Source organism: Nerophis ophidion, unplaced genomic scaffold (assembly GCF_033978795.1).
Source record: "Nerophis ophidion isolate RoL-2023_Sa unplaced genomic scaffold, RoL_Noph_v1.0 HiC_scaffold_106, whole genome shotgun sequence".
Classification (NCBI taxonomy): domain Eukaryota; kingdom Metazoa; phylum Chordata; class Actinopteri; order Syngnathiformes; family Syngnathidae; genus Nerophis; species Nerophis ophidion.
In genome coordinates, this window is record NW_026907028.1 from 28,466 (window position 1) to 54,260 (window position 25,795).

Genomic DNA, 25,795 nt, shown 5'->3' on the forward strand with positions numbered 1-25,795 from the left:
AGGACAGAAAGTAAAAAGCAGCTTTAAAGGGGAACATTATCACAATTTCAAAAGGGTTAAAAACAATAAAAAATCAGTTCCCAGTGGTTTGTTGTATTTTTTGAAGTCTTTTTCAAAAAATCCCTAGAAAAAGCTTTAAAGTTCTTGATTTTCGCTATTTGCGATGCAACGGTCCATTTCCCTGTGACGTCATACAGGGCTGCCAATACAAACAACATGACGGTTACCACGGCAAGATATAGCGACATTAGCTCGGATTCAGACTCGGATTTCAGCGGCTTAAGCGATTCAACAGATTACGCGTGTATTGAAACAGATGGTCCGAGTATGGAGGCAGATAGCGAAAAAGAAATTGAAGAAGAAATTGAAGCTATTGAGCGAATAGCTATTGATGCTATTAGGCCATAGCGTGGTTGTACCTAATGAAGTGGCCCATAGCATGGCTGCCTTATTAGCATCGCCGGTAAAATGTGCGGACCAAACGATCAGGACTTTCGCATGTTGTGACACTGGAGCAACTTAAATCCGTCGATTGGTAAGTGTTTGTTTCGCATTAAATGTGGGTATCTAGTTTCAAATGTAGATACAGCTAGTGTAAATAGCATGTTAGCATCGATTAGCGTAGCATGTTAGCATCGATTAGCCGGCAGTCATGCCGTGACCAAATATGTCTGATTAGCACATAAGTCAACAACATCAACAAAACGCACCTTTGTGATTTCATTGACATAATGGTTGCAAATGCATCTGCACGTTATCCATACATCTCTGTGCCATGTCTGTCTTAGCATCGCCGGTCAAATGTGGAGACACTCTGGTACATTCAATGGGGGTCTGGCGGCAGATTTCTTGCCAGTGGTGCAACTTGAATCCCTCCCTGTTAGTGTTGTTACACCCTCCGACAACACACCCACGAGGCATGATGTCTCCAAGGTTCCAAAAAATAGTCGAAAAAATAACAGAGCTGAGACACGGTGTTTGTAATGTGAAAATGAATATGGTGGGTGTGTTACCTCGATGACGTCACATTCTGACGTCATCGCTAAAAGACCGATAAACAGAGAGGCGTTTAATTTGCCAAAATTCACCCATTTAGAGTTGGGAAATCGGTTAAAAAAATACATGGTCTTTTTTCTGCAACATCAAGGTATATATTGACGCTTGCATAGGTTTGGTGATATGCAGATTATTTTCATCCAGCTTATTTTCATCCTTTCCACTATCGGATAAAAATATTGACTGAAAACGATCAGCCATTATTACCTTTCATGGAACAATACATGGGTGTGATCGGAATGTCCTTTTCTAATTGTATTAATTTGGCGAAACGATTATTATTAATGCACTTGTTTATTTACTGTTAATATCTGGTTGCTTTATTTGAGAAAATAATACTGGAAATGATGAAATATTTTACTGCATATTTCATCAACTAAATTAGGAGCCTGTGTAGCCTGTTTTAAAACGGTTCTATTAATAATTCTATAAGAAATAATATATGACAGAATCAATTTTAAACCATCAACCGTCTATCCATTGTAGAAAGTCCTGTTGTGCTGGTTTGTTTTTCCTTCCTGTGAATAATGTTGTAAAGAGCAGCGTGTTTGTGCGTCACTGACATTTCAAGACAGTTCATACGATAACTTGTTTTTCCTAAGTGCATGTAAAAGTTCTGAATGCATTGTGTGACTGAGCACAGATGGATGTTTCTAAAACGTGTTTGTCTTCTTGTGGCCTGCAGACGTCTGTGAAGAACATCTTCTCCCTGAGCAACAGAAGTGGAGCTTCAGGATGGAGCCACAGCCCTCCCACATTAAAAAGGAAAAGAAACACCCACTGATCCCCCATTTTAAAGCGGAAGAGGATGACCCGCTGACCACTCACATCAAAGAGGAAGAGGAGGACTCATTGACCCCCAATTTTAAAAAGGAAGAGGAGAAGCCACTAATAACCCATTTTAAAGAGGAAGAGGAGGACCTACTGACCCCTTACTTTAAAGTGGAAGAGGAGGACCAAGAGGCGCCGCACATTAAAGAGGAAGAGGAGGAAGAGGGCATCAGTCAGCCTAAATGGTTGGAGGAGTTCCCAGTGACTGGTGTCCCTGTGAAGAGTGAAGATGATGAGGTGAAAGGTGAAAGTGAGGAGAGGGGAGGGGGGGAGCCTCCAAGCAGCAGCTCAACACAACACATGACAACAGAAGCTGATGGAGACCACTGTGGAGGATCACAAGCAGACAAGCTCTTAGCTCCACTATCAGATAGTGAGGACACAACGTCACACTCTCCTGACACTGATGATGAAGACTCTAAAGATGATAAGACATGTCACACTGACAACACTCACTTCACATGTCCCACCTGTCACAAAACCTTTAAATACCGTCGTAATCTGAAAAGACACATGAGAATACACACTGGAGAAAAACCTTTTTCATGTTCAAACTGCGGTAAACATTTTACTCAGAGGCCAGATTTAAAAGTACACATGAGAACACACACTGGAGAAAAACCTTTTTCATGTTCTATCTGTGGTAAAGATTTTACTCAGAGGCCACATTTGAAAGTACACATGAGAACACACACTGGAGAAAAACCTTTTTCATGTTCAATCAGCGGTAAAGATTTTACTCGAAGGGAAAATTTCAAAAAGCACATGAGAATACACACTGGAGAAAAACCTTTTTCCTGTTCAATCTGCAGTAAATATTTTGCGCAACGACACTATTTGAAAGAACACGTGAGAACACACACTGGAGAAAAACCTTTTACATGTTCAGTATGTTGTAAAAGTTTTTTACAAAGTCAGCATTTGAAAAGACACATGAGAAGACACCCAGGAGAGAAAGTGTTGAGTTGCAGTGTGTGTGGTGAAAGATTGTCTTCTAAGTACCAGTGTAAGAAACACAAGTGTGCTGGTGAGAACAGCAGCAGCAAATGAAACTGCAGGATTTGAAATAAACTGTCCAGACTTTAACTTTGACCTTCTAAAAACATCAGCACATAGTTTCTAAGATTTATAGATGAGGTATTTTAGATTATTGCCTTTTTTCAGTCAAGTACTACACATGACAAGTGTTTTTTAAAGTTGTTCATGATTTATCCCCCTTTTTTAGAATTCCTCAAACATTATCAATTTCAGAAAACATGGGAACGTTTGGAATGTTTGGGAATAGTTAATTATGTACATCATCCCACAGAGCTTTACTGTACATCCATCCATTTGTTCTACCACTTGTCTCTTTCATTTTATATGTATAGCATTTAATCACATACTTGTCCGCCAAAGGGTGTTGCGTTTTGGAGGAACTCCTTCTGTCAGAGTGCTGTTCACACTTCTTTTACTGCGGAAATCTACTCACAAAAACAATCCAAACAGTAGGAAACAAAAAACGATGGTGCGAAAAAGAGAAGACTAAATGTGCATTTTGGAAAAAATAACAAAAGCTACTTCTATACACAAATAAAGTCAACTTGGTTTGGAGTTACAAGACGTGCACACTACAAAACAACACCAAGATGGATGGCACTGGGAATGGCCAAGGTAGCAAAATACTCAAAGCATGGAATCAACTGGCGTGGAGTGGAATCGCCGAGTGCCATCCAGCTGTCAAGGTGCTGCTTAAGTAGCACCAGGGTCAATTGGAAGCAGCTGTGCACGTCCCACAACTCCGCCCACAAGGGCAACACAGGAACTCTAGGAGGAAGGAGAAATGTAAGAACAAGGTCAACTGCACCAAAAGACGAAAACTGACTGTTGGAGCCAAATTTCCTTATTTGCTTATATTGTTTTTATTTAGTTTTCTCTGATTGATTGCTGGCTTCAGTTCATGCTGAATGTCCCTTTCTGCAGATTGCTCCGCCCACTTCCTGTTGAGAACCAGGAAGTGTTGACCGGGTTGGGACTGTTGCTATGGTGCGGTTGCCATGGTAGCCTCCTTTAATTGTGTTCAGCTGGGAACACTGGGGGGTGATTGCATGGAGGACAAACAGTTTTGGAGCGTGTGGTGTGGTGTGTGGTCAGGTCTCACTGCTGTGAAAATGTGCCATTCAAGCCAAGGTCAGCATACATAATGTTCTAGAACCTACTTTTCATTTCATTTTGATAGCTTGGAATAAAGGGATTGTCATATCCAAACACATTTCTACAGTACTGGACATTCAATCATCAAACTGGTCAACACAGTATCAGTATCAGTATCAGTATCAGCCCAAAGATAAGTGCTGTACAATGAGAATAAAATGCCTCGTAGCCGATTATACAAATGTGATCAATTCATCTAGATATTGTCCTGCCACAGTGAATAGGTTTCCCTTTTTAAAGGGCAAATTCCTCCCAGGGTCTTTTGTCCTAATGACTGTCTGGATAAAGTGAGGAGAATATAATATAGGAAAACAATTTATTTTACTAATAAACTAGATTAAGTAACACATTTTTACAGTTAGCTAAATTGGACAGAACACCTGCATCATCTTCTCAACAACACCCACATTCTTACAAACAACATATTTAAGAATGGTGGTGTTAAATACAAAGTGCATTCAGATACAAACAATTATTTTTGATGTTTACTCTATTAAAGGACATATATGTGCACATGTATGCACTGATTAAAAATACAGAACAATAATGCCCACGTTTAGACTTTCTCCATCCAACGCCATCTTGCTTTCTCCTCTTTTCTATTTCCAGCAGACTAGTAGAACATCTTAGGTGTATTGCTGCCCTCCACAGTCTATTAACGACATTTCCTCCTTCTGTCCTATGGCCCACACTACAGACTTGGACACAAACAGGACAGAAAGTAAAAAGCAGCTTTAAGGACGTCAAAACAAAATGTATGCATTCTTTCCAACGGCCGCTGGGTGGCAGCAGAGGCTCCATGTATCACCTGAAGAAACATTTGACTTCTGACCTTTCCACATTATTTCTCTCATCTTTACTGCTGGAGTTCAGCTCACTGAGGATGTAAGCTACATTTTGGTATCTTAATTATCTTTAATTATTCATAAACAGGCTTAAAACAAACCATTATTATCATTACTTCCTCATTTGTTTCACTCTCTACTAATTAAAACTATTCTAGCATGAAAACATTCAGGATGTTCATACAAAAAATATTACACATCTCCAAACGTACCATTTTATTATTGTATTCATATAATATTACATTTAATATACACATGGTCATAACAGTGCTGACAATTTAAATTCCCTGTGGGGATTAATAAAGTATTTCTGATTCTGATCATTACATCACTCTCATAAAGCCTTCAATGCTGAATATGTTTTTTACCATAGCTCAGCTTCACAATGTTGGAATATTGACTGCTGATATTAATATTCTTCTATTGTTTAGAATATTACTCGCTACTCTTTTTCTTTGCTCAAATGAACAGGATGGAAGTGTCTTTAATTGTCACTACTGAGTGTAATTATGTATATAATAATCTTCATTACCGCTTGATTTAACTCTCATTTTATTTTATCCATAGAGAACTTAACCATAAAAAGATGGCTGCACATCAATAAACCGTCACTAAACTTCAATAAAACTAAATACATCATATTTGAAGATTGTAAAAATGTAAACCACAAATTATGATGGATAATATTGAAATTAAAGGAATTAAGGTAATCGCATTTTTCTGAGTTAATATAGATGATGAAGTAAGCTGGACACTACATGTAAGTCATATAAAGAAAACAATAAAACAATGGAGTGCAATACTAAATAGAATAAAATACGTACAAATATTAACTAGAATTATTGTACCCAACTTCAGTTGAAGCATACATTGTTTATTGCATAAAAGTCTGGGGACATACATATAAAACAATCACAAAACAATCATCATATTACAAAAGAGAGTAATAAAGATAAGTCATAGAATGGATTCTAGAGACCCAACAAATTATTCATAAAGTCACACATTTTAAAAGTAAAAGATCTTGTATAAAAGACAACTGTTCAAATGATGTATAAAGTAAATAATAATATGCTTCCAGAAGTGGTCCAGAAGATGTTTCAGATGTGAACCAGTAAATATGAACTAAGAGGGATTTATGTGTACTCAAAAGCAAAGGTATGAACACATGTAAAACAAATATGTACATCATATAAAAGGAATTCATCTATGGAATCATCTACAATTAGAAAATAAAATATGTAACACGTCATTTTTCAAAAAACATATAAAACACTATTATGAATAAGTATAGAGGTAAATTATGGATATTTACACATACAATGTTTATTGCATGTAACATAATTGTATGTACTGTTTATTCTCACCCTTTCAGTCAAATTGTTGTGTTCATTTCAAAGTACACAAATGTGTATATTAACTCATGTACTTGACTGAAATAAACACACTAATCTGAAGTCTCTAATCTATAAATGTTAGAATCATATTAACAAGATTGTGTTACACACACAACAACAATGTCACACATGTTATATGTGCTGATGTTGTTAGAAAGTCAAAATGAAAGTCTGGACAGTTTATTTCAAATCCTGCAGTTTCATTTGCTGCTGCTGTTCTCACCAGCACACTTGTGTTTCTTACACTGGTACTTAGAAGACAATCTTTCACCACACACACTGCAACTCCACACTTTCTCACCTGCGTGTGTTCTCATATGCACTGTAAGAGTGTTTAGGTGACCAAAGCTTTTATCGCAGCTTGAACAGGAGTATGGTTTTTCACCAGACTGCTATATCATGTGTAATTTTAAGTGTCGTCCTTCTATATAACTTTTACAACATACTGAACATATGAAAGGTTTTTCACCAGCGTGTGTTCTCATTTTTACTTTTAAACTTTGTCTTATGACAAAACTTTTACCACATTATGAGAAGGAACAAGGTTTTTCTCCAGTGTGTATTCTCATGTGTGTTTTTAAATGTTGCCTTCGAATAGATTTTTTACCAAAGATTGAACATGAAAAAGGTTTTTTTCCAGTGTGTAGTGTCATGTGTGCTTTGAAATGCTTCTTTTGAGTAAAATCTTTACCGCAGATTGAACATGAAAAAGGTTTTTCTCCAGTGTGTGTTCTCAAATGTACTTATAAACCTTGATTTATTACAAAACTTTTACCACATTCTGAGCAGGAAATTTTATTTTCTCCAGTGGTAATCTCATATGTACTTTCAAAGATTGCCTTTAAGTAAAATTTTTAACACAAATTGAACATGAAAAAGGTTTTTTCTCCAGTGTGTATTGTCATGTGTGTTTTAAAATGTTGCCTTCGAGTAAAATTTTTACCACAGATTGAACATGAAAAACGTTTTACTCCAGTGTGTGTTCTCATATGTACTTTTAAACTTTGATTTAGTACGATACTTTTACCACAGTCTGAGCAGGAAACATTTTTTTTCTCCATTGTGTAATCTCATATGTACTTTCAAAGATTAACTTTGAGTAAAATTTTTGACACAAATTGAACATGAAAAAGGTTTTTCTCCAGTGTGTATTGTCATGTGTGTTTTAAAATTTTGCCTTCGAGTAAAATTTTTACCACAGATTGAACATGAAAAAGGTTTTTCTCCAGTGTCTATTCTCATGTGTGTTTTCAAATTATGGCTTTGAGTATAATTTTTACCACATTCTGAGCAGGAACAATGTTTTCCTCCAGTGTGTGTACTCATGTGTGATTTTAAATAGTACCTTCGAATAAAAACTTTACCACAGATTGAACATAAAAAAGGTCTTTCTCCAGTGTGTGTTCTCATGTGTACTTTCAAATAGCTACTTTTTACAAAACCTTTACTACAGATTGAACAAGTAAAAGGTTTTTCTCCAGTGTGTGTTCTCATGTGTGATTTCAGACGACAATGGTATTTAAAAGTTTTGTGACAGAGAGAAGATGTGAAGTGAGTGTTGTCAGTGTGACATGTTGCATCATCTTTAGAGTCTTCATCATCAGTGTCAGGAGAGTGTGACGTTGTGTCCTCACTATCTGATAGTGGAGCTAAGAGCTTGTCTGCTTGTGATCCTCCACAGTGGTCTCCATCAGCTTCTGTTGTCATGTGTTGTGTTGAGCTGCTGCTTGGAGGCTCCCCCCCTCCCCTCTCCTCACTTTCACCTTTCACCTCATCATCTTCACTCTTCACAGGGACACCAGTCACTGGGAACTCCTCCAACCATTTAGGCTGACTGATGCCCTCTTCCTCCTCTTCCTCTCTAATGTAAGGGGTCACTGGGTCCTCCTCTTCCTCTTTAAAATGGGGTATCAGTGGGTATTCCTCTTCCTTCTTAATGTGGGAGGGCTGTGGCTCCTCCGTCCGCATCCTGAAGCTCCACTTCTGTTGCTGAGGGTGAAGATGTTCTTCACAGATGTCTGCAAGACAAACACACCATCTCTGCTCAGTCACACAATGCATTCAGTACTTTTACATGCACTTAGGAAAAACAAGTTATCGTATGAACTGTCTTGAAATCTCAGTGACGCACAAACATGCTGCTCTTTACAACATTATTCACAGGAAAAGAAACAAAAACCAGGACGACAGGACTTTTTACTATGGATGACCGATATGGTTTAAAATTGATTTTGCGATACAGTATTTCATTTAGAATTACTGATAGAACCATTTTAAAACAGGCTACACAGGCTCCTAATTTAGTTGCTGAAATATGCAGTAAAATATTACATTTCCAGTATTATTTCCTCAAATAAAGTAACCAGATATAACAGTAAATAAACAAGTACATTATTAATAACTGTTTTGACAAAATAATACTATTAGAAACGAACAATATGTTACTGCATATGTCAGCTGCCAAATTAGGAGCTTGTGTACCTATTTTGAAATTATTCTATTCTCAATCATATATCAAATTATATATTGTGACATATTGTTATTAGGATATAGATTTGAGGTCATATCGCCCATACCAAACATTGGTTCGTCGAGTCATTTTGTTTGGCCCACCAAATATATTTAATTTTAATATTCTTCAGATGTGTGTGTATGTTTAAAATGTGGGACTACTGTTCTACATCTCATGGAAGTGTCATGTCATGGGGATGGTGTGCTTTTAACTAAGGGTGTGACGATACGGTCAGCTCACCAAAGGATACTCGATATTGGCTTTAGGAGAACGAGACAATATTTTGGTGGTTAACATGATTCTTACACGTGTGTGTACTTCATGTGTATATGAATGTACTTTCCCTTGTGTGCTTGGTTTGACTGTAACTTCATAGTGGATAATATCTATAAACAACCTCAATTGTTTTACATCTTTAATTTGAAGGACTGTTTACTTATCTGACAAATTCAAAGGAAACTGCACTTTTTTAAAAATGTTACCTATCATTCACAATCCTTATGTAAGACATTTGTTTCAAACTTTTATGAATTTGAATTATTAAATAATCATGAGCAAAAAATCAGCTAACATTGGAGTCAATGGGAGCTCCTCTGTTAGACCCACAAAGTCCTCCAAAAAAACATCCAAAAACTGCCAACAATACTCATTTTACATTTTGTGACCTGAATATTAACCAAGTATTAATGATACTGTTATTATAAGCGCTAATATTAAGGACCTACTTTTAGCGGCGCATTGATCACAGAAGTAACTAGCTTATGCTGCTATATTGACATACTGAACTGTTTTCTCACCTCTAAGATGATGAAAGCTAATTCTACAAACCCGGTTTCCATATGAGTTGGGAAATTGTGTTAGATGTAAATATAAACAGAATACAATGATTTGCAAATTATTTTCAAGCCATATTCAGTTGAATATGCTACAAAGACAACATATTTGATGTTCAAACTGATAAACATTTTTTTTTTTTTTTGCAAATAATCATTACCTTTAGAATTTGATGCAAGCAACACGTAACAAAGTAGTTGGGAAAGGTGGTAATAAATACTGATAAAGTTGAGGAATGCTCATCAAACACTTATTTGGAACATCCCACGGGTGTGCAGGCTAATTGGGAACAGGTGGGTGCCATGATTGGCTATAAAAGCAGCTTCCATGACATGCTAAGTAATTCACTAACAAGGATGGGGCGAGGGTCGCCAATTTGTAAGCAAATTGTCGAACAACATTTCTTAACGAGCTATTGAAAGGAATTCAGGGATTTTCCCATCTACGGTCCGTAAAATCGTCAAAAGGTTCAGAGAATCTGGAGAAATCACTGCACGTAAGCAATGACATCACAGACCTTTGATCCCTCAGGTGGTACTGCATCAAAAACCGACATCAGTGTGTGAAGGATATCACCAGATGGGCTCAGGAACGCTTCATAAAACCACTGTCAGTAACTACAGTTGGTCGCTACATCTGTATGTGCAAGTTAAAACTCTACTATGCAGAGCAAAAGCCATTTATCAACAACACACAGGAACACCGCCGGCTTGGCTGAGCCCGAGCTCATCTAAGTTGGACTGATGCAAAGTGGAAAAGTGTTCTGTGGTCTGACGAGTCCACATTTTACATTATATTTGGAAACTGTGGATATGGTGTCCTCCGGAACAAAGAGGAAAATAATCATCCGGATTGTTATAGGCGCACAGTTCAAAAGCTAGCATGTGTGATGGTATGGGGGTGTATTAGTGCCCAAGGCATGGGTAACTTACACATGTGTGATGGTATGGGGGTGTATTAGTGCCCAAGGCATGGGTAACTTACACATGTGTGATGGTATGAGGGTGTATTAGTGCCCAAGGCATGGGTAACTTACACATGTGTGATGGTATGAGGGTGTATTAGTGCCCAAGGCATGGGTAACTTACACATGTGTGATGGTATGAGGGTGTATTAGTGCCCAAGGCATGGGTAACTTACACATGTGTGATGGTATGAGGGTGTATTAGTGCCCAAGGCATGGGTAACTTACACATGTGTGATGGTATGAGGGTGTATTAGTGTCCAAGGCATGGGTAACTTACACATGTGTGATGGTATGGGGGTGTATTAGTGCCCAAGGCATGGGTAACTTACACATGTGTGATGGTATGGGGGTGTATTAGTGCCCAAGGCATGGGTAACTTACACATGTGTGATGGTATGGGGGTGTATTAGTGCCCAAGGCATGGGTAACTTACACATGTGTGATGGTATGGGGGTGTATTAGTGCCCAAGGCATGGGTAACTTACACATGTGTGATGGTATGGGGGTGTATTAGTGCCCAAGGCATGGGTAACTTACACATGTGTGATGGTATGAGGGTGTATTAGTGCCCAAGGCATGGGTAACTTACACATGTGTGATGGTATGAGGGTGTATTTGTGCCCAAGACATGGGTAACTTACACATCTGTGAAGGCACCATTAATGCTGAATGGTCCATACAGGTTTTGGAGCAACATATGTTGTCATCCAAGCAACGTTAACATGGACGTCTCTGCTTATTTCAGCAAAACAATGCCAAGCCACGTGTTACAACAGCGTGGCTTCGTAGTAGAAGAGTGCGGGTACTTTCCTGGCCCGGCTGCAGTCCAGACATGTCTCCCATCGAAAATGTGTGACGCATTATGAAGCGTAAAATACGACAACAAGACCCCGGACTGTTGATTATTTCTGCCCCTATATATGCCTGTCTTTGTTTGCCTTTTGTTCTCGGACTTTAGTTTGCTACACACCACAGATGACGTCGCATTTCCCGATTGTGGTAAAAGACTTTTTGTTATACGATTAGCTTCCATGCTATTTTGTTTGTTTGCTTGTCCTTAGTTTATATACTAGCGCTTTTTGTTCCTTTTATCTTCCACGTTAGTTCTGTTTGTTTTGTCTTTAGTGCCTAATGCAAGTGTTTTTTGTTCAAAAATTGTTTTTGTAGTGTATAACAAATCATTATCCTTATCCTCACGCTGTGTTCCATCCTCCACTGCACCCACGAGAGAACAACTTTTCACCACGATGCCAGCAAGATGTCACAGTAAAGTCCGAGCTAATGAAGCTTCTCTCGCAGCGGAAGCCGAAGAATTCGACAGGATAACGTGGAGGTTAGCCCAAGCGATGCAGGCTGGGACATTCCGCGGCGCGCTGGATGTCGAGATGATCTTGGGGCTTGGAGGTCTCCAAGTCCCGCTTGACTCCACTGGGTCCAGCAACACCCCGTCTCACCCCACCCCCTCGCACGCATCGGCAGAGGCGGAAGCCGCGGCGAAGGGCGTCGCGTAGCTAACTCCACCATCACCCCTTCACAGACACAGCCACTTTCAACTCGTCCAGGACTCACCATACACGCCTGGTAATCCTTTTTGTTTTTCTTCTATTGACTCCCCCGGAGTCAATAGAAGAAATCTGATCTGGTGACGTCAGCCCTCTTACGTCCCCAGAACATAGTGGGGATTAAGAATTTTTTTTAGAGCAGGCACTCCCTCAGTCGTCCACAGGGGACATACATGACAATCTTACACTCCTTAAAGACATTTGTTTTCAATCACAGTATAAGTCTTTATTTTCTGAATTTGATTGCTTGATTGATTTATACTTGTATTAGTAGATTGCACAGTTCAGTACATATTCCGTACAATTGACCACTAAATGGTAACATCACCATTAAGTTTTTCAACTTGTTTAAGTCGGGGTCCACGTTAATCAATTCATGGTACAAATATATACTATCAGCATAATACAGTCATCACACAGGTTAATCATCATAGTATATACATTGAATTATTGACATTATTTACAATCGGGGGGTGGGATGAGGAGCTTTGGTTGATATCAGTACTTCAGTCATCAACAATTGCATCAACAGAGAAATGTGGACATTGAAACAGTGTAGGTCTTACTAAGTAGGATATGTACAGCCAGCAGAGAACATAGTGAGTTCACATAGCATAAGAACAAGTATGTACATTACAAGTACATTTGAGTTGTTTATAATCCGGGGAGATGGGATGTGAATGGAGGAGGGTATTAGTAAAGGGTTGAAGTTGCCTGGAGGTGTTGTTTTAGAGCGGTTTTGAAGGAATATAGAGATGCACTTACTTTTACACCTGTTGGGAGTGCATTCCACATTGATGTGGCATAGAAAGAGAATGAGTTAAGACCTTTGTTAGATCGGAATCTGGGTTTAACGTGGTTTGTGGAGCTGCCCCTGGTGTTGTGGTTATGCCGGTTATTTACGTTAAGGAAGTAGTTGGACTTGTACTTCGGTATCAGGGAGGTGTAGCGGATTTTATAGACTAGGCTCAGTGCAAGTTGTTTTACTCTGTCCTCCACCCTGAGCCAGCCCACTTTGGAGAAGTGGGTTGGATTGAGGTGTGATCTGGGGTGGAGGTCTAAAAGTAACCGGATTAGCTTATTCTGGGATGTTTGGAGTCTAGATTTGAGGGTTTTGGAGGTGCTAAGGTACCAGGAGGTGCAAGCGTAATCGAAAAAAGGTTAAATGAGAGTTCCCGCTAGAATCTTCAAGGTGCTTTTGTTGACCAGAGAGGAGATTCTGTAGAGGAATCTCGTTCTTTGGTTGACCTTTTTGATTACCTTGGTTGCCATTTTATCACAGGAAAGATTTGCCTGTACAATGGAACCTAGGTAGGTGATCTCATCTTTCCTGGTGATAACAATGTCACCCACTTTTATAGTGAAATCACTGACTTTCTTAAAGGGGAACATTATCACAATTTCAGAAGGGTTAAAACCAATAAAAAACAGTTCCCAGTGGCTTATTTTATTTTTCGAAGTTTTTTTCAAAATTTTACCCGTCCTGGAATATCCCTAAAAAAAAGCTTTAAAGTGCTTGATTTTGGCTATGTGCGAAGCCACTGTTCATTTTCCTGTGACGTCACATAGCGATGCCAATACAAACAACATGGCGGTTACCACAGCAAGATATAGCGACATTAGCTCGGATTCAGCCTCGGATTTCAGCGGCTTAAGCGATTCAACAGATTACGCATGTATTGAAAGGGATGGTTGGAGTATGGAGGCAGATAGCGAAAACGAAATTGAAGAAGAACTTTTCTTTTTATTTATTAACTTTTATTTTTTATTATTGTAAAACTGAAATACACACAATGACAATGTATAAGCTATATGATTCAATTAACATACTGAAATGTTATACACAATATCTAAACATTAGCTTCACACAAATATACAGCATTATCGCCAAACAAATACTGCTGAGTGTTGAAACTATTTCGATGGTGGAAATATGCGACCAGCAGCCATTTTAAATCCTCAAACATTCATTAAATTAGTGCCCAAAAATCGTTTTTCAATACACATCTTACTATCAAACTTAGCAACTTTCCACCTTAGTATTGAGTTACATAAACAAGTTAAACAGTTTACTTACAGACTTATCTTTTCCAAGGCTTGTAAGAGTTAACACAACTCGACTACTTCTTATTGTTTATGAACTAGACAAACATCGTAAACCGGAAGTGCCCAAAGTAAACCGGAAGTGCCCAAACTAATGACGCGCAGCATTTCCCATCGCCACAAGGTGTCAGTAATAGTCCACAATCAAACGGGCATAACACTCCCCGCTTGGTATAATGTTTTATACCACTATACAGTCTCTTTACGAAGGAGCAACACAACCTCTGAAACAGGTCTAGTGTAGATTATTGGAGTACCTTGTCGGATGATCTTAACATCTACTTTTCTTACTTTGTTGTCATGGCTGTTGATAGACTTGACGATGAGTCCAGTGGGCCATTCATTTCTTCTCACCTGGCCGTCTTTCAGTAGTACCAGGTCTCCAATTTGCAGGTTAGGCCTTTCTGCATACCATTTTCTCCTAGTTTGTATGGTTGACAGGTATTCTTGTTTCCATCGCTTCCCGAATCTATCAGAGAGAGATTGGACTTGCCGCCATTGTTGTGAGTGGATGTCTTTCACGTTGAAGTCTCCTGGCGGTGCAGATATGACGTCTCTCTTCAGTGTCAGCAAGGTTGCAGGTGTTAGTATTGCTGGCATCTCTGGGTCAGTTGAAACTGGAATGAGAGGTCTTGCGTTTATAATTGCCATGACCTCAGCCATGAGAGTGGTGAGCACCTCATGAGAAAGGTGAGAGCCTCCCTCCTTAAGGAGCAATGCATCCAGGATACGGCGCGTGATGCCAATTAGTCTTTCCCACACTCCTCCCATGTGGGAAGAGTTTGGCGGATTGAAGATCCAAGTGCACACTTCGTCGTGCAGGTACGTTTTCAACTCTTTTTCCAACGACTCTTCCTCTTTTTCCGACCACTTGTCCCTCGCCGTCACCTTCTCTTCCTCGCCATGCTTCTCGTCGTCTGTGTTGGAGTCCATGACGATGGCCTTGGACTTGCTCCCCGCTCTGGACTTCTTGGGGCTGGACGAGGAGCGTCCTGCTTGGGCGTCGCTCTTCTTGCCCTTGGCGGCGGACTTGTCGGCCGACACTTTTTTCTTGGCCCTCTTCTTTTTCTTGGCGGGAAGCTGTTTGCCGCTGTTCTGTCTCTGAGGATCTCATCAGTCCCCACGTTGACTTTCAAGATGTCGAAACCATACGGTACATCAGCGAAGCAATACAAAAACTCATGAAAAAAATAAACACAGCTGTAAAACACTTACATACAAACAAGACAGCTGCTTGTACACCCGAAAGAGAACAAAGAACAGTGTCTAAGAGGAGCATCAACATTTGCATTTAAACTGTAAAATCCTGTTTATGATTTATTTACTCTACTTATTTAAATATGAACATTTTCCTTTAGGAAACTTTTATGATTTGTGTGTTGTTGTAGCTGGTATGCTGCAATTTTTTTTATTTTTTTCCCCCAAGATGGTGACCCTGTAGTGGCTGCTGTTGGCAGGAACTCTGTGCTCTTGTGTCATCCTTTTGTGTTTCCCTCTTCTTTTCATGTTTATATATATATATATATATATATATATATATATATATATATATATATATATGTATATATATATATATATGTATATATATATATATATATATATATATATATATATATATATATATATATATATTTTTTTTTTTTTGCCTTTTGGTCCGGACCTTTTGGGACTGTGTGACAAGGGGTGGCACTTTCGTGACTTCTGCGGTGCTTTTTTGTGAACTTCTGGATCTGCCTCCTGAGAGCCTTTTGGCCATGGAGACCAGCTGCTGGGTCTCTGCCACACCAGAGTCCGTTTGGAGAGACTGGAGGAGATGCAGATGAAGAGACAGGACTGCGGAGCTAGCACTGAGCGCCGGGACGGAAAAGCTTCACAGTGTCTTGGCTGAATGAGCAGGTATCGGACACCTCGGTCTCTTTGGACGTATCCTCACTCATCCATGCGGACTGGACACTGGCAGAGACTTGGTTTGGCGGCCGAGAGTGGAGTCGGCTCTCTTGGTTGCTTTGTTGGGTCTGCTCCCGTCTCTGGTCAAGCTCCCTTCACCCCAGCAGACAATGGCGTGGGACACCGCAAAAGCCACCACAGTGTATATGTTTCTTTTACTTTTTATTCATGTATGTATGTAGAAGTGTCTGGTTGCATCAGCTCTGCTCTTTTAATGTTCTTTGTCTTCTTTGAAGTTTCCCTCTTCCACACATGAAAGAGGAATGTGTGCTATGGCAATGAGTTGTTTTCTTCCCTTGGCCTCAGTCTGGACCCCCTCTCCAGGGGCCCAGGCTTAGACCGATTTTTTTTTTCTCTCTCATTGCCCCCACTTGTTTACCTGTATGTATCTCACCTTTTTTGCAAGGGGCGCCGCAAGTTGGCAGACCCGTCAGCGATCCTGTTCTGTCTCCCTAGAATGTTTGTCTGACCTTGAATGGGATTCTGCTGAACATTTTAATTTCCCCTCGGGGGTTAATAAAATGTGTCTGATTCTGATGTTTAACATCAACAAAACATAGCTAATTAGTAAAAATAAACTACATTAATTCATCTCTCAAAGGTGTTGAGACATTGCTGGACAGCGGAGTAGTAACTAAATCCAAATAAAAAATGATTTTATTTTTTTAAGATATCTGGCTTGTATCTTCAGTAGGGATGTAAATTTATAGATTTATTGATATGATACCCTAATAAATATTCCTTATCGATACCAGTATTTATCAGTACTCTTGTCGGTACTACATGTCATTTGTGGAAATAAAAACCTGGAAAAAAGGCATTTTAAATAGCATTTCTATTAGCACAAGAGTTTGAACACCTCCAACATGATGTTCTGTAACATTTTAAAGCAGGGAAGTCTTTTATCAGCAGCTGTTTATTTGAAGTCTTAAATAGATAGATAGATAGTACTTCATTGATTCCTTCAGGAAAATTAAAAGAAGTCAACTATGTGTGCAGTGCAAGGTGAAATGCAGTAATGTCATCTTCTTCTCAATAACACACACATCAAACTTTTGCGCGTAGTTGCTTCCTTATTTGTCATCATTCAAAGCTGATTGTAATGTGTAGCAGCGGCAGCTGAACTCAATGTGAAAATGTATCATAGTTATGTCAGTCAGCTGGAATTAAAAATACAAATAGTTGTGCCGTTAGTCCAGAATCTTCACGGTCCTCATGGACAACATAATTAGGAACCAGTACTAAAAAAATGGTACTTGGTGTACATCTCTTATCTTCACCACTAAACCTTTGAAATATGCTGACATATGTGCTGCTAAAGGTAAATAAAAAGTAGCCATATTGAATGTTTGCCTTCATTTGACCACGTGAGGTAAGGAGGACGGCCTCTAGGTCACATGGTTACACCCCAGCAATTACACTGTTGATGATTGATGAGTATGTTTATCTTCATCTTTAGTCCTAAATGTGGCCCCCAGTTGAACATGTGTCACAAACATTGTATTAGATGATATGTGGATGTTGTGCTTACTTGGACTGTGATGAAGCTGTGAGGACTCAGGTAGTTTGTCTTCATGCTCTTCAGTCTTCACAGAGACAACAGTCAGTGGGAACTTGCTGACATCAGCCTCCTCCTGCCCTACAGGACACTCTCCCTCCCCTTCCGCATTAAAATAAGAGGGCTGTGGAACCTCCTTGTCCCCTTTAAAATGTGAGGGCTGTGGATACTCTAAAGTGAAACTGTCCCCCTGCAGATGAGGAAGACATTCTTCTTGGTGTCCAATCAGCTGATGGATGTCTACAGGACACAAACAAAACACATTTTAACTCCTACATGCTAAATATTAAATTGTACATGAAATATAGGGCTGTGGCTATTGAAAATGTTATTAATCAAGTGTTCTACTGGAAATGTTTCCGATTAGTTGAGTAACTGAATAAAACAGTGTTGCTTGGTTAAAGACAAATTTAAGCGATTATAAAACATTTCACTTAATAATGAACGGCCAATTGGTTTGAGATGGTATGAGATCAAGATGTCATCTTTAGAGCAGGCTTTGTTTTTTTGACAATCACAGACACGTTAAAACGTTAAAGTACCAATGATTGTCACACACACACTAGGTGTGGGGAGATTATTCCCTGCATTTGGCCCATCACCCTTGATCACACCCTGGGAGGTGAGGGGAGCAGTGAGCAGCAGCGGTGGCCACGCCCGGGAATAACTTTTATGGTGATTAAACCCCAATTACATCCCTTGATGCTGAGTGCAAGGCAGAGAAGTAATGGGTCCCATTTTTATAGTATTTGGTATGACTGGGTTGGGGTTCGAACTCACAACCTACCGATCTCAGGGAGGGTGCACCAAAATGAAGGAAATAACATGTCAGTATGCTTTGACACACATATATAACTTGTCAAACCTGCCAGCTATCAGGCTAGGTTTACAGCGTCAGTAACCATGGTAACTGACTCTGACTTTGTCTTACCTTTCTTATTTTTGGAGGTAAAACTCTCGAGCTTTACATACTCAGGACTTTGCACTTAACCTGCTCTCAAGAATTTTCCCCCGGTGACTGTGTGAGTTTTGTGTAAACATGTTGATACACATTGTTACAAACATCAAACTCTCATAAATATTGTGTCTGACAATGTCTCCTTCTTATGAAAAATGTAAAACCATCAGTGCATCATCCTCACATAACAATTCATCTTCCTACAGACAATTTATTGAAGAATAGTGTTAATAATGAAATATAAAGTTAGTAAAGATGTGAGAGTAAGAAGTAAACAAACCTGTTCTGTGCAACACAACTTGATGTTTTTCATGTTGTCGCTCCTTCTCCTCTTTTGTTGGACAAAGTTCCTCCTCGTACTCTGCTATGGTTCTTTGGCACATTTTCACACAATCACAACACTTTACACTCACACTTGATCTCTACTTAGTGATGTGTTTTGATCACTTCCGCCTCTCTTTGTTAGCAGCTAACAAGCTAAGCTGACTATCAGGCTAAGTTAGCTCGAGAAGCATCAAAGTGCACTCAGACTAATATAACCGGATGCAAACAGTTATTAAAGATGTTTACTCTATTTACTAGAGTGTAATAAAGGACATATATGTGTACATGGAGGCATAGATTAAGAACACTGAACTGTGACGACTGCAATAACGTCTTCACCGTCAGACGCCATCTTGCTTTATTCTCGCCGTGTTTGGTTCGCGCGCAGTGTTGTCAGATCTCGCGAGAGAAACAAGTAAGCAGCTATTTTCCAAATCTCGCGAGAAAAATAGGTAAAACTAGCTTTCCACTCACGGTAAAAATATTTTATTATATACTATTTACTTATTATGAAAATAAAAGAAAAATTGTCCATTTCAAATTTTCACAACAAAGACATACAACTTATTTCCGTAAATATATTTAAATATTTAAAAATGTATTCAAACAACAGTAGCATAAGGAAAGACAAAAAAGAAACAAAATAAATATTACACTCATGATATTATTTTTGTTTTTGATGTTAATCGTTTTTATAATGTATTTTAGAATGTGGGAGGTTTTCATGTTCTCTTTAAATTTCCTTTGGATAGAATAGAATAGAATAGAATAGAAAATAGTTTTATTGTCATTATTGCAGTGAACAAGTTCAAAGAACAACAAAATTGGAGCAGATCTCCTAAGGTGCATGTACAATATGGTAATATAAATAGTAAAAAAAAAGATAGCTAGAAATAAGAGATGTATCTATATATGTATATATATCCACACAGATGCATACATGCATGCATATGAATATATATACACACATGCATATAACATTATTGCTTATTATAGTCCGGAAAAATAGAAACAAATTAAAAACATGACACATGAGGACATGAAGGACATATTGTGCTACTATGGCTCTTGGGTAAAAGCTGATTTTTAGTGAATTTGTGCCAGCTTTTAGCACCCTATAGCGTCTGCCCGAGGGTGGCATTATATATATCATATCCATCTATCTATCTATCAATCCGTTTTCTACCGCTTATTCCCTTTTGGTGTCGCGGGGGGGTGGGGTTGGGAGGGTAGTGGGGCGGGGGCTGGTGCCTATCTCAGCTACAATCGGGCGGAAGGCGGAGTACACCCTGGACAAGTCGCCACCTCATCGCAGGACCAACACAGATAGACAGACAACATTCACACTCACATTCACACACTAGGGACCATTTAGTGTTGCCAATCAACCTATCCCCAGGTGCATGTCTTTGGAGGTGGGAGGGGCCTATCCCCAGGTGCATGTCTTTGGAGGTGGGAGGGGCCTATCCCCAGGTGCATGTGTTTGGAAGTGGGAGGAAGCCGGAGTACCCGGAGGGAACCCACACATTCACGGGGAGGACATGCAAACTCCACACAGAAAAATCCCGAGCCCGGGATTGAACCCTGACTACTCAGGACCTTCGTATTGTGACACAGACGCACTAACCCCTCTTCCACCGTGCTGCCAGATATAGATGTATAGATATAATATATGTCATGCTAATTTAAATTTAAAAAGAACATGAAAACCTCCCACATTCTAAAATACATTATGAAAACAAATTATCATCAAAGACAAAAATAATATCATGAGTGTAATATTTATTTTGTTTCTTTTTTTCTTTCCTTATGCTACTGTTGTTTCAATACATTGTTAAATATTTGAATATTTTTACGAAAATAAGTTGTATGTCTTTGTTTTGAAAATTTAAAATGGACAATGTAGATCATTTGGTAAAATGACTGTTTTGTTGTTGTTTGTGGTTACTCGTAGGAAGAACTGTGCCGAGCTGCAAGAATAAGTTGGCTTTAATTAAGACTTTAGAACAGTATACTAGAATGAACGATGTCATTGTTACTGGTCTGCCAACGCGACCTGCGTCATTTTCTCTTGCAGTGAGGTCCGGGGTCCAGGGATCAGTGCCCAGGGACCAAGATTTGGACTCAGTGGAGCGGCAAGTGGTGAAATTCCTCCAAGAAAAGGGAATTAGTCTAAATGAGGAGAATATAGAAGCGTGTCGCCGTTTCCCTCAGAAAGATAAAAGCAAACCGGCAACCATCATTATGAGGTTTGCAAATAGAAAATTCAAAATCAGCCTTTTGCGACAAAGTAGGATGCTCAAGGGATCAAATGTTTATCTCAATGAACATTTAACCAAGAACAATGCTGATATTACTAAAAGAGCTCGGTTCCTACGCAAAGAGGGAAAAATACAAGCAACATGGTCGTCCAACTGCAAAGTCTACATAAAGCTAAATGGTGCACCTGAGCAGGCACAACTGCTAATGGTCACAAGCTTAAATGATTTGGAAAAATTTGCATAGACTGTGGTTTGCTGGTGTATATGTTTTTTTGTGTTTTTAGGGTTGACATCTATTCTGCAAATCCTTACTAACTTCAAATGTCTATCAAACTTCCCAAAAAAGGACTCAAAATTGCCCACTTGAACATCTGTAGTCTGAAAAACAAGGCAATTGAGTTAGGTAAAATAATGTTTGATAATGATCTACATATAGTAGCAATTTCTGAAACTCATTTGGATGATTCAATTGACAATACTGAAATATTTATACAAGGTTACAATATAATTAGACTTGATAGAGACATATACGGGGGAGGAGCAGCCTTTTATGTACAAGACCTCATTCCAATAAAGCAAACAGGAGATCTCAACTTGACAGATGTAGAGGCAATCTGGATCCAGGTTCACTTGCCATATCTAAAGCCATTACTAATCTGCTGCTGCTATAAACCACCTTCCTCTGATGCAGCACATCTTGAAAAAATATGTGCAATGCTTCAGAATGTTTCTGACACAAACAGAGACATTTATCTCTTAGGAGACTTAAATATTGACTGGCTCTCAAAAAACTGCCCGATGAAAAGAAAGCTTGATGACACTGCCACTGTATGTAACCTAGCTCAAATGATACATCTACCAACCAGAATAAATATGAACTATTCTGGTGTATTGTCTTCAACTTGCATTGATCATCTTTTTACTAATTCAGTAGATAAATGCTCAAAGGTTGTTTCAGTGCCAATTGGATTTAGTGATCATAACATGATTGCAATGGCAAGAAAAGTGAAAGTCCCCAAAGTTGGACCCACAATTATATACAAGAGACTCTACAAACATTTCAGTGATAATGCCTTTATTGAAGATGTACATAACATACAGTGGGACAGTGTATTTGAGTCAAAGCATACTGAAGCAGCTCTGCATGAATTCATGAAGTCATTTTCTTCTGTCTGTGATAAGCATGCACCCATCAAGAAAGTCACCGTCAGATCTGTCAAAGCCCCTTGGCTTGACTCTGACCTGAGACACTTGATGAAAGATAGAGATAAATGGAAAAGAGTTGCTGTAGATTCAGGTAGCTCAGAGGACTGGCTAGCATATCGCTCTTTAAGGAACAAAGTGACCAAATTAAATAAACAGAAAAAAAGGGTGTACTACCAATCTAGAATTGAAGAAGTTAAACATGATAGCAAAAAACTTTGGAGTACTCTCAATCAAATCATGGGTAGAGATAAAAGGGGAAAAATACCAGCATTTATAGAATCAGGTGAAAGGTTTATCAACAAGCCCAAAGAAATTGCTAATTACTTCAACAATTATTTCATAAGTAAAGTTGATACTATAAGAAATGGCATGCTGCCTGTAAGTGGTATTCTATCTGAGTCACTTATTAAAAATGATATCATGCAGGACAAAGAATGTACATTTGAATTCTCAGTCACCAATGTATTGGAAATTGAGAATCTATTGTCTGAATTGAAATCTGACAAACCTTGTGGTCATGATAATATAGATAGTAGACTTTTAAAGTTGTCAGCTGGAATAATAGCCAGTCCGATATGCTATATTTTTAACTTAAGTTTTAAAGAAGGAATCTATCCTCAAGTATGGAAGGTCGCAAGAGTGACTCCTCTACCAAAAAATAGGAAAGAAGCATTCACTGGATTAAATAGTAGGCCCATTAGCATTTTACCAGTATTAGGAAAATTAATGGAAACAATTATATTTAAGCAAATTCAAAAGTATTTCTCTATAAATAACATTCATTCAGACTTTCAACATGCATATGAAAGTGTCTATTCAACATGCACAGCTCTCACACAATTAACAGATGACTGTCTAAAACAAATTGACAGTAAATTATTAGTTGGCACAGTGCTACTAGATTTTAGTGCAGCTTTTGATATTATTGACCACAAACTACTACTTATAAAACTGTCTGCTTATGGTTTTAAACTCTCAGCGATTAACTGGATGAAAAACTACCTAGTCAACAGACAGCAATGTGTCATGTTCAATGGAACCCTTTCAAATATTAAAACATTATATTGTGGTATTCCACAGGGAAGTTGCCTGGGACCTTTATTATACTCAATATTTGTGAATGATATGTCATGTATTTTAAAGAATAGTTGCTGTGCAATTTACGCAGATGACACAACAATATATGCACATGCAGATAATTGCACCGACCTGAGCACTATACTACAAGATGAGGTCATGCGGATTTCAAAATGGGTTACAGAAAATAAGATGAAACTTAATATTTCCAAAACAAAATGTCTTGTTATTTGCTCAAAACATGCTCATAGAAAGGAACCCATATTAAATGTTTCTCTGAACGGAGTTCATGTTGAACAAGTTAAAGAGGCCAGGTTGCTGGGAGTTACAATAGATGAAAGACTATCTTGGGCCACTCACATTAAAAACATAGTAACAAAAATGAGCAGAAGCATTTCAATCATAAGAAGGAGTGCCTATTTTTTAAGTAACACATCTATGAAGCAGGTTATACAATCCCTTGTATTGTCACATATGGACTACTGCCCAGCAATCTGCTCTAATGCATCTAAACAAGATCTAAATCAAATCCAGCTTACCCAAAACAGAGCTGCCAGACTAGCTCTCCATTGCTCATTTAGGACTGGCATTGAGATCATGCATCATGAATTGTCATGGATGAAAGTTGCTGAAAGACTGGCTTGTAGTTTGAGTCTATTTTTAAAAAACATCTATACATACCATAAACCCTCATATCTGTATTCTCAGCTCTTGCTTGCCAGTGACAGTCACAACTACGGTACCAGGCTAGCCCAAAGAGGTGCTCTCACCCATCTTAAACCCAAAAGTGATGTTTTGAAAAAGACTGTAATGTATCGGGCAATCACTTACTGGAATAGACTTCCACAATTTCTGCTATCAATCACCAGCATAGTGGGCTTTAAGAATAGACTAAAAGGAGAAGTATTGCGTAAAGAGAAAATTCTAGATTGTATCTAATGTCATGACTGTTTTTATTGACTATTGAGTATTTTATTGATTATGGGATAAGCAGCAGAAAATGGAAGGATGATACTTTTTCGTCACTTATTGTTTGTCCTTGGTACACTAATGTGTATATTTTAGGCCATTGGTTCTTTGTTTTATTTTTGCAAAAATGTATACAGTATATCTATTTTTATATTGCTATTTTTATCTTTGGTATGAAAATTATTATGTAACAACATTTATTTGTATTTTTTGGTTCTTTGTTGTTGCTATTTTTGTATTATGACAATTTATCATTGGATCATGTTGTACTGCATTTTAATCGTTTGTTCTGTGGTTGTGTGATGTTTTTTGCCTGGACCCCAGGAAGAATAGTCTCCACTGCGGTGTAGACTAATGGGGATCCTTAATAAACTAAACTAAACTAAATAAGACTTCAGCAGGACAGTAATTGTACATACGCACTGCATGAGAGGGTGGTAGTAACTGACTCCTCGATGTGCACATCCTGGTGGTGTGTTCGAGAATTACAACAACAAAACAGCTGCAAAAAACAAAATCTGTACAAAAAATGCTGCAAGTCAAAGCCACAGAGTCAGTCCAAGTTTACCACAAACAAGTGCTATGGACAGTCTGTGCATGATGTGACAGTGGATCAACACAGCCAAAGTGAAAATGACACATTCTACGTGGATGGCTTGGAAATAGAAAATTGCATTGACTCTGTAAATCCACAACAAAGAGACCAAAATGAAGGATATGTCACAGTGTGCATAAACGACATGCCAACCAAAATGAAAGTGGATACAGGTGCTAAATGCAATGTAATGTCACTGAAGACTTTCAATAGAGTAAACAGCGGCGTGAAACTCGCCAAACAACACAGAAGCACACATTTGGTGGCTTACGGAGGAGCCAAAATCGAGACACAAGGTGAAGCTACGCTGACATGCTTTTTAAAGGGACAGCGCCACTTACTGCCATTTTTCACAGTGGATAGAATGTGACATCACTGTTGGGCTTCCGTGCATGCCTGCGTACGGGGCTAGTCGAGTTGAGTCCCGATGTGCACCATGTCACCACAGAGAACACTGGAGAGTTCAGTGCACGAATCCTCACACAATACCAAGATATTTTCAGTGAAGAGCTCGGAGAACTACCAGTTGTTTACACAATGACAGTGGACCCCAATGTGCTGCCAGTTGTTAGGCCGGCCCACCGCATCCCAGTAGCGATG

At 38.8% G+C, this 25,795-nt stretch overlaps 3 protein-coding genes across 3 annotated transcripts in view; 1 reads left to right on the forward strand and 2 right to left on the reverse strand.

Annotated features, from left to right (window-relative positions):
• The window catches only part of LOC133547441 (uncharacterized), a 146,793-nt gene that overhangs the window by 19,997 nt on the left and 101,001 nt on the right, over positions 1-25,795 (reverse strand). The window lies entirely within an intron of this gene.
• LOC133547439 (zinc finger protein 37-like) overlaps positions 1-25,795 on the forward strand; it is a 190,846-nt gene that overhangs the window by 12,612 nt on the left and 152,439 nt on the right. The window lies entirely within an intron of this gene.
• On the reverse strand, positions 13,740-15,459 carry LOC133547437 (uncharacterized). The gene is made up of 2 exons (XM_061893118.1): positions 15,453-15,459; positions 13,740-15,409 (listed from the first exon to the last, which is right to left on the reverse strand). The coding sequence occupies exons 1-2, from the start codon at positions 15,457-15,459 to the stop codon at positions 14,490-14,492; spliced, it is 927 nt and encodes a 308-aa protein (XP_061749102.1). The 3' UTR covers positions 13,740-14,489.